This window comes from Leishmania braziliensis, chromosome 7 (assembly GCF_000002845.2).
Source record: "Leishmania braziliensis MHOM/BR/75/M2904 complete genome, chromosome 7".
In the NCBI taxonomy this organism is placed as follows: domain Eukaryota; phylum Euglenozoa; class Kinetoplastea; order Trypanosomatida; family Trypanosomatidae; genus Leishmania; species Leishmania braziliensis.
This window is the reverse complement of record NC_009299.2, coordinates 459,466-469,527: the sequence shown is the minus strand read 5'-3', so window position 1 is coordinate 469,527 and position 10,062 is coordinate 459,466. Positions and strand designations below refer to the sequence as shown.

At 62.4% G+C, this 10,062-nt stretch overlaps 1 protein-coding gene across 1 annotated transcript; it reads right to left on the bottom strand.

Annotated features, from left to right (window-relative positions):
- Positions 1–1,495: 1,495 nt before the first annotated feature.
- Positions 1,496–8,797, bottom strand: LBRM_07_0990 (conserved hypothetical protein; the record flags this gene model as incomplete). Its single annotated transcript, XM_001562544.1, has 1 exon — positions 1,496–8,797. One exon carries the CDS (start codon positions 8,795–8,797, stop codon positions 1,496–1,498), a length of 7,302 nt encoding a protein of 2,433 aa, XP_001562594.1.
- Between the last annotated feature and the right edge of the window lie 1,265 nt (positions 8,798–10,062).

Genomic DNA, 10,062 nt, shown 5'->3' with positions numbered 1-10,062 from the left:
GGGGTGATGGTGACAGAGTGGGAGTGCAAGACAGGGAGGAGGTAATAATGTGGGAGAAGGAGAAGGGGGGTGAGAGCGCGCACAGTCGCCGCGACGCCTCCAACCGGAAGGAAAGGGACGACACGAGCGAAACGACTATAGGCGCAGGCAGTAGTGGTACCAAGACGCCGGCGTAGACAAGGAGCGAGGCGGAAGGAGCAGAGAGGGCGAAGGTGTGAGACTGAGAGGTAAGTCAGGGGCACACGCGCCACACGCTCGTCTTCGCTGTACAGAAAATTCAGAGACGGGTGAAGAGAACGAAGGGAAGGGTCGGCTTGGGTGAACTGGGGAGGGGGGAACGGGGATTATGTACTTTTGCTGCTGCCTTTGCTTGCGGAGTAGAAGACGAGGAAAGAAAGGAGCGAGGTCCAGAGCGTGATGACCCCTTGCAAGCACCACGGAAGCTCCCCGTCGGGTATGTGGGTATGTCTGTGTGTGGGTGTGGGTGCCGGTGGTGGAGTAGACAGCCACTACAGCGGAGGAGGAAGTTCGAGCTCCAGCTCCCGTCTTCGCTTTCTGTCGTTCTCTGGTGAACTGAGCGCAGGAGAGAGAACTGCCGTTGGGCAGGTGGAAGAGAGAGGGAGGCCGATCTACGGCGCTGATGAGGCGGTGGTTCTAAGGATATGATGATGAGGGTACAACATGAGTCAACGTGTGCATTGGTAACATGATGAGGGAAGGGTGGGGAGGAAACCAAGCGATGAGGCACACACACACACACACGCAGAGAGAGAGAGAAAGGGGGGAGAAAAAGGAGTGGTGGCACGCACGAAAATGTAAGAGACGGAGAACGGGAGAGCACGCGCGACCGGTCGTACACGCGCCGCTGTGCTGCCTCCTCCCCCTCTCCCCACCCGCAATCGCAGAAGCGGCAAAGGAAGAAGAGAAGACCGAAATGGAAGCGCGTAGGCTCTGCCTCGGTATGGAGAGAGGAAAGAAAGGGGCAGGGCGGGCTCACCCCGTTGTGGGCGCAAGGCTGCCACAGCACACTTCGCTCCCCCAACCCTCCTCCGCGACACCGGTGATGTCGAGTTACAGTGGGTACTTTTTGCTCGTCTCGCTCCTCCGTGCATACGGTGAAAAGGGCGGAGTGTGTTGGTACAACGTTAACACCTCTGCGTGGGCATACGAGTTCAGGAAGGGATGACGGCACGTCGTATGACGGAGCACCTCAAGAGAGGGTACGAGCGTCCAAAAATGCCTCTCGCCGGTCCAAGCAGACACGCATGCACACACTAAATCGGGGTTGTCGCATGACGAGGGAGAGCGCTAGGGAGGGAGGAGCGGAGGGCGAAGGAGAGAGAGAGAGAGAGCCGAGATAAACCTCCGGTAGAGAAATAGAGCGACAAGACGGCATCAGCAAAGGAGGGACAAGGGATGCACACCTCTCCTCATGGTCGCGGGTGCTAGACGCTCCGCGCCCCTCCGCATCCCTCGCCTCTTCTGGAGACCTTATCTATGCGTAGTAGCGTGGTGCGAGAAGGTCGGACATCGCATCCACCTGCACAGGCGTGAAACGCGACTTGTAGACATGCTCCCACCCCTCGCGGTGCGCATGCCACCATGCCTCGAAGACGCGCTTTGCCACACGACCGCATTCCGTGCCGTCCTCCTGCGCGCAGGCCGCAAGCTGCACCATCACCTTTGGTACGTACGAAGATGGGTCACCTGGGTCAGCCAGGACCACCGCGCCGAGAGCCTGCACGAGGGCAACACGACGGCCCATCGATGCTGGGCCAGCACCATTGCTGGAGGGTGCATCTTCCTGCTGGTACTCCGCCGCCGCAGACGCGGTAGCGGCAGATTCACAGGGGAGCTGGCGCAGCTCCTGCCCCAGACGCTGCACTAGCACGCGCATCTGCGCCTCGGCGGCGACCTTGGTGAGCACGACCATCAGGTGACTGCCCTCGGCACGGACGCTGGCGTCACGGTGCGCCAAAGCAGCAAGGCTCGCGGCAGCGATCTGCTCCATGACGGCAAACCTGCCGATGCGGTGCAGGTTCGGAAAGATAAGCCGACGCAGTGCACGCGTGCACGCCGCCTTTGCCCGCCGTGAGGTACCATACGCGATGGGGCTTGTGCAGACACTGCAGAGCTGCTCGATCAGCTCATGAACAAGCATCTTGGGCATGCGAAGAGCCATCAAAGATGCAAAAGCTGCCTCCACCACCTCGTGCAGCCGCTGCACCTCCGTAAAGGACAAGTCAAGGCAGCAGCAGAGCAGCAGCACCATGTCGTGTGCGTGGGCCTCGAGCATGTCCACCGTGGATTGTCGAAGGCACAGCACCGTGAAGGTCAGCAGCGCTGCATCTTTGGAGGTGGGCGATCGAAACCCAGCCGGGCCAGATGTTTTACCGCGGCTGGCGGGGGCGGCAGCACAAGCCGCTGGCGTGTCATTCGCCAGGATGTCTTTGCTTTCGGCCCCGACACACACAAGCGGAAGTCTTCCCTGAAACACGGCGGTATTGGCACGCCGCATGAGCGAGACAATCAGCGCATCAGCGGAGGCACGGCAGCTGCTGAACTCGACTCGAAGGCCACTCTGCAGAGTGGAGAACTTAATCAGCTGCGCCACCACCACCGCCGCCATCTGTCGCACTTGGCTCGTCGAAGAAATACTGAGGAGATGCACATTCACCTCGACAAGGGCCACCAGACGCGAGAGGTTGACGCAGATGACCCCTGGCGGCGCGCCGCAGAGAAGGGAGCCGATGAAGGACAAGAGGCGCTGCTGTCGCTGTGACCACGTATCACCGGCACCGCTGCCTGCATCATTAGCGACCACCGCCGCCGGCTCCGCATGGGTTGTACTGCCCAGTTGACTCGCTAATGCATAGACCACAGTCCACAGCTCCTCCGACGTCAGCGACTCCCCCAATGTCGCAAAGGCCACCAGCATGACCTGCTGGGCGACGCGGTGCGGTACGGCTGCATGACTGCAGACGCACGCAACAACGTCCGAGAAGAAGCGCACTGCTCGCGTCCGCAGCCCCACATCTGTGTGGCCCTTCTGAACAGAGCTCGGTGCTGCAGCTGGTCGCAGTGGGACGGTCAGTCGCAGCACGGCCGAGGACACAATCGCAAGAGAGCGGAAGAGGCGGTACATCTCATCCTCCTCCAGCTCGCTCGTGTCCTCATTGTCGGCGCGCACTTCTGCGTCTCCCTCGCTAGCGGTGAGGTGAGCACAGGATGCGTCTGCCGCGCCATGCTGCGCGGTAAACATGGAAGGACCGTCAGAATCGTTTGTGTCCGCAGTAGATGCGTGCTGCGTGTCCCCGCTTCGGGGCTGGTTAGTTTGACCGCGACTGCGCTGCCACGCTTGCAGTGCATTTTCAGCCCATTCAAGCAGCAGCGAAGCAGCAGACGAGTATGGCGACGATGCATCATTGGGCCCCGGCTCCTGTGACAGCGAGGCAAGCAGCTTCACTACTGTGGTCGCGGACGCCACCTGGCGGTCATGGAACGCCTGGTGGCACTCGACCGGCAGTGCCAGTAGCTGCAGCACCCACGAATGTGGACTCAGCTGTCGCGTCTCGGCCTCTGTTGCGCTGGAGCTCTCCTCTGCCGCCGCCTCCACGGCGGCAACGCTGCCACCCGGGCCGCCAAGCAGAATTGTGAGTAACTGCCGACGGTACGCAGCCGCTTCGGACGGCTGCGTGTGCGTGACGGCGTCTACAAAGGCGGGGCCGGTGATCGCACCGCCGTGCTGAGGCGTCAGCGCAGTGCCTGGCTGCACCTCATGCAGCCCCAGTGCAGACGCTGCGCACCTGGGCACGGTAAGGTATCGCAGCGGAAACACAAGGCCCTTTGTGCTGGCGTAGTACGGCATCAACGGGCACACCTCCGTCAGCCGGTGCATGCTATCCTGCACCGCTGCCACAGCAGCCTGGTGCGCCCGCTGCGCCTTCTCACTAAGCCCTTCCCTCACAGTGTCCGGCGAGAAGAAGAAGGAAACCGGCACCGCAACGGCATCCGTCACCATGCGCACCGTCCACGTGGGCTCCCGCACGGCGACCGGCAGCGACACGGCCTGTAAGAGGTCGGCTGCCACACACCGTAGGACAATGTGCGGAGAGAGGGAGAGGCGCGTGAGGTAACGCACAGTGCGCAGTGCAACCCAGTGGCGCGGGGACGGCCAGTAGACGAGATAGGCGTACGCCACGAGTAGCGCAGCACGCGCAGGGTACGTGGAAGCAAGCTCGTAGGCAAGCTGCACCACCTCCTCCGTGAAGGCGGGGGAGCGGGCGGCGCCGGTGATGAGAAGCGCTTTGGAGGAGCGCACCCGTTCAGTGAGATGCGGCAGCAGCAGCCCGGCTGTGGCGGAGCGCAGCTCTTCAGGGAAGCGAACGAGGAAGCGCAGAGATTCCACGCACATGAGCGGCGCCTCAAAGAATTCGCGGCTGAGTGTCAGTGAAACCAGAAGCGTCTGCACCCCCTCCATTGCGCCCTGGAGTGTGTGCAGCCGCAGCGTCGTGGGAGGTGCAACTTCGATGGCCGCCGGAGTGACTGAGGTGATGAGCGGCCCAGCTCCATCTTCGCCGTCAACTGTGCCTTTCACCGCCGCTGTGGTAGTCTCAGGCAACAGTAGCTGCCCCTGGGGATGCAGTGTTCCACTCGCCACGGTAGTTTCTAACACTGAAGGTGCCGCCCCTGCAAGCCACTGGCGAATGACGTCTGTCGCCACGGCGCGCACTCGGCCCTCAAAAGTTGCAAGCGAGGCGCTATCGAGGGCACCGAAGAGGCGCACGTGCACGAGCAGCTGCATCGCTCCTCCCCAGACGGACCGGTGCGGAGACAGACATAGGCTCTGCAGAAATGACACAACATCCGAGAAGGTCTTCTGCGTCACTGGCAGATGCCCGTGCGTCACCGCCTCCACCTGCAGCTGCATCGAGCGGTCAGTCCAGCACTCCAGCGGTAGCCGTCGACGCATCCATGGGCACTGCTTCCCCATACTCTGGCGCAGGTAATGCGAGAGCGACGCAGCCGGTCTCCATCGCTGCTGAGGCATCCGCACGACGGAAGACGACAGCCACTGGAGCAGCTTCAGCAACTCCGCCACGTCACTTTGGCTTTCCGCCCCCGACGCGGACGCCTCCTCGCTGGCTGGTGGGCCAAACCACTCCTGCAGCTCCACACCGCACTGGCGCAAAGGCACGACGACGTGCTGATGTAGCATGGGAAGGCACACGCACCTGCGAAGCACTTCAAGCACCTTCGCCCGCGTGTAGACTGGCCTGCACGACGCTGGAAGCAGTGCTGCACCGGTGGGATGCCACGCCACGCGTGGATTCACGTCCCACCACGGCACACCGCGCGTCTGCTGTGCGTTCGCTGCCGTCCCCGTGGGCGTCGGCTCAACAAACAACCACTCGCATGCCAGGAAGAGTCGCAGCATCCAGTGAAGCGTTCCCTCCAGTACACTGTGCCGCGTAACGGCGGCGGCGCTCTCGCAAAAGACTGTAGCAGCGGCCCCGCCGCCGCTCGGTGCTGAGGTGGCAGTGGAAGCACCACCGAATAAGTGCGCATAAAGCGAGATGCCGCCGTCGCTTGAAACAGTCGCTGCCGTCCCTGCTGCACCGGTATTGAGGACAGCCCCACCGCTGACCCCTTCAATGATATCCACGCAGTCTTTGAGCGACGCGTTGAAGAGATCCACCGCCACCTGCATATCCTCTGTCCCCGGCCACTCCACATACACCCGCGCCTCAGTTGCGGTGCCGACCTTTGGCAGCGGCAGTGAGGTAGCAGTGCACGATACACGAGCAGTGGGCGGGTCCGCTTCCGCTCCCTGCAGCTGCTGCGGTCGACACTGTTTTTCATTTAAGATACGAAAATGTGTCCTTGCGTCCTCTCGCGGCCGTGTTAGCGACGCCATGAGAGCCTCCATGACTTGAATGCCAGCGGTGCGACGCTTCTTACTGGTCACAATGCAGAGCTGCAGTAGCGCACCGCGCCAGATCGCTGCGGCCTGTGCGCGTGCAAGCGAGCGGTCGCCCAGCTGGGAGACACAGGCCGCAAGCAGCGGTGCTGCCCACTCCACCTCGGCGTCGCGCGCAGACGTATCAAGCAGGACTCGGAGCCAGTGCCTCTCTGCACAGGCCCATGCCTCAGCCGGCGCGCAGGCAGCAACCATGCGCACCAGCCCGGCCATGCGAGCACCATGATCACGACTTTGCGCCTCTCGCAACACCTCGCGCGTCACCATTGAGAAAGCCGTGGGAGGCAGCGTCCGCAGAAACGCTCGAACCATCACCTCAGCGGTGGGGAAATGGCCCTTGTTGACATCGGCGTGGGCAGCAAAGAGTGGAAGCACACGCGCCACATAAGCCTTCGCAAAGGCCTCTACCTCGTCGACTGTGCCCAATACTTCCTCCGCTGCGGCGTAACTCGTTGCGACCGCCACGAGTGAGAGGGCAGGAAGCGCACTCACCAAGTCGCTCGGATTGATAAACGTGAGCACCGACGGCAGCGTCTCACGCAGAAAGGCAAGCAGAGTAGCTCGGCTCGTGTTAGACGGCTGCAGCGATGCAGCTGCCGTGTCTGCCAGAATGGTGGGCACGGCGCCGGCGAGAAGCCGCGCCGAGGCAGCGCGCTGCGCCGCCACCTCTGTGGGGCTTTGGAGGCCCGTTCGCACACACTGCAGAAAGTCTGGTAGCGCCTTGGCAGGCGAGAGTCGCAGCAGTGCCCACAACATCGTCTGCGCCTGCCGCGCACGCGCCTGAAACGCCGCCACGGCATGCGGAAGAAGGAGACAGACAAATCTCTCCACCGTGGCGGGGCTCCAGCGGTGTGCTGCCCGAGCAGAAGCCGACTCGCCAGTAGCATTGCCGGGAGGTGAGTTGGTCTGCGCACCAGGCTCCTCTACGACTTCCGCGCCGCGTGACTTCTGTGGCTTGCATGCGGCCCTCTTCTCAGTAAAAGAACAGAGGCGAGCTGCCTCGCGCGCCAGTGAGCTGTAGCAGTCGCACACGCGATCGGCTGGACTGCCGCTGGGGCATGGCATGCCGGGGCGCACTAGCACGCTCGTGGCGTGGAGCCACCGTTCCAACTGGCGCCAGAGCGGGGAGTCACTGGTGTCCGGGAAGGCGTTCAGCAGCCGCACGTACGGTGCTGCTGTCCAGCTGATTGCGCGCGAGCTCGTCTCGGGGTCATCACGCGCAGTGTTCCACCTCGGCAGCGAGCTCGCCTCGTGTCCTCCACGGCGCGTGAGACGCGACAGGGCGGCCGCTGAAGTGCCTGGAAGCCCGGCGCTGTTCCCCACCGGCAGCTGCAGCGCCTGTAGCCACGCGGTGAAGAGCGGCTCTGCGAATGCGTCCATACCGGCCACTCCAGGATGCGCGCGTGCAAGCGATCCGGTGAATGTCATGACGGCCCTCGCCCATGTCAAGTAAATGCCGCGCGGCGGCGCCCTCGACTTCCTCGCCTTGGCACTGCTTGGCTCCACCGCAGATGAAGGCTGACCGGGAGGCTCCCACGCTGCTGTCTCCACCAGTAGGAAGTGCAGAATCTGCTTTGCGCGCGCCGTCAGCTGCGGCGACGCGGCCGCCGTCGTGGAGGACACGAGCCCATCCTCCTGCTGGCCCTGAGACTTGTGGTCACCTTCTCTCAAGGCGATCGCCTCATGCTCGATAGAGTCCTGTGCAACGACCGCGTCAGTTTGGGGCTCGCAGAGGTGACGGTACGGCACGAGTCGCACGAACAAGGAGAGTGCAGCAGCACCATCTTCCGTTGGCGCCAACTGGCTGGCCACGAGGCCCCAGAGACCATCCACGGCGTCAGCGCTAAAGTGAGGCGACGCGCGGCGGCACAGCGACGGCAGCGAGGTGACGACAGCAGTGAGAGTAGATCGCCATGAGGGCAGCTCAGCGTTCCGCTTATCTCGAGCACTCAGGCACAGTGCTGCCAGCGGCTGCCACGGCAGCGTGAAGGTCGCTTCAAGCGCTGCCTCTCCATTCACGTCGGAGGATGTCTTATTAGGGATCGGTGGTCGGCACGCCGTGTGGAAGCACTGCACGACCGCTCGCCAGCACTCGATGTCGGCCTCGATGAGGGGCCAGTGCGTCGCCCATGTGTAGAGCAGCGGCACCACCGACGCCTGAAAGCGTAGCGGCAGCACGTATGCGCCAACGCAGCCGTGTGGCGCAGACAGCAACCCGTGCAGCCGCACACTCAGGTACGACAAGTGACGCGTCAGCGTCGACCACGGAACAGTGGCGCCACTGCCGGACTCCGCAGCGCGGCGAAGCTCCACCAACGACGGATACGAGGGGTACGCCACGTTCTCACATGAATACAAGGCGGCTTCGAAGAGGTCAGCTCGTGGACTCGGCTGCAAGGCGGCGCTTGCGGGGAAGCCTGCCTCGATGTTCCTCGCGCCCTCTTCAACTGTCGCCGTGTACTCGTCAAACACCGTAGCGGGCACGTGACTCGCCCACGCCTTTGAACTGCCGACTGCCTCCAGCTCCGCACACAGCTGAGCCAGCAGGGGCCCATCCGCGGTGCGCTGATGGGCCACGAGCGATGGGGGCACGCACTGATCAAGGTACCGGTGAATACGCTCCTTTGGCCCCAGTAGCCTGACGCCCTCCACGCAACCAACCGCCCGGTCGTCTTCCTCAGTAAGCCTTGGCGCCGCGCCCTTGGCGTTTGCCTCGCCGGTCACCGAATTCACCGCGTCGCTGGCATCACTCCACGATGAGCCCGCACGGTCGTTGTCGTCGCCATCAGATAACGATGACGAACGTGAGGAGGACATTCGGCCTCGTGGTGGAAGGGGTGAATACAGAGATCAAGAGAGCGAGGGGGCGCGATCAAGAGACAACTACACGAACAGGAAGCACAAGTTGCAGGAGTGGCTCAGCAGGCTAGCGCGGCTACATACGAACGCGCACAGCAACAGAGAGAAAGACAAGAGCCGTCAAGACAACGATTAATCGAGTACGTGACCATGTAAGTCGTAAAGAGTGAGCCCCCACGCACCAACCTGACTCATGCGCGCAGTGTGCCGGAGAACTCCTTCCTTGATCGCCCCTTCGGAGGCAGTGGTGCGTTGCAGTGCCTAAGCGACAGAGAGAGCCACGAGTAGGCGGCAACGACAGACGATTACTCCACCTCTCTCCCGCAGTGTGTGTGTGTAGACGGACGTGCTGTTGAATATAGGCAGCGTCGATAAGCGAAATAAAGGGGCTTCAGGGTGGTGGCGGTGGCGGTGGTTGGAGGGGGAAGGGGGTATTGAAGTACAACACTGTGATGCTGTCGTGCGAGTGTGCAGAGACAGAAGCGAAGAGAGAAGGATGAAAAGACAGCCGCTTGTATGGGTGGGCGAGTCCGTGGGAGATGCGGGAAGATGAAGAAGGCGAAAGAGAGGAGGGGAGATGCGAGGTGAGAGAGCTAAGGAGGTAAAAGAGCGCCAAAGAATAGCTCGCGCCCTCACTGGAATGAAGGGGGCTATGGCTGGGGCTTCTCAGTGGCCCTTGCCTCCTTCCGGTGTATGCCTACGTGTATGGGTGCCTGTCGAGGCGAAGGAGACAGAGGAAGGAGTGGACATGTACCGTGTCGCCCCAGAGAGAGCGTCTGGGTGGGGGGAGGAAGGGGGGCGCCAGAGAGTCAGAGAGGAGCGATCAGTCACACTGATCGTCATACACACGCACGCACATCGTCTTCTTCGCTGCCTCTATGTGATGAAGTGCCGTTACCCTCTTGAGGTATCACACTTGGCTGTGGGCACTGACGCCACGTGCGCGAGAGGGGAGGAGAGGGGGCTACCGCCACAACGCAACCGTGGAAAAGGGAAGGGGAGGAGAACGCCGGGTATGACGCCAACTCGTACATGAAGAGGGATTGGAGAAAGCGAACACCAACAAGCCTACGAGAGCTGCACCTCCGCACACCCGCGCGTGCACCGTTCCACACTTTGCCTCTGAGCACACACACACACACACACACGCACACGCACACACCTCCCAAGGCAAAATCCGCACCCATGAAGCACACATAAGCCGCAACGCAGAAGAACCGGCA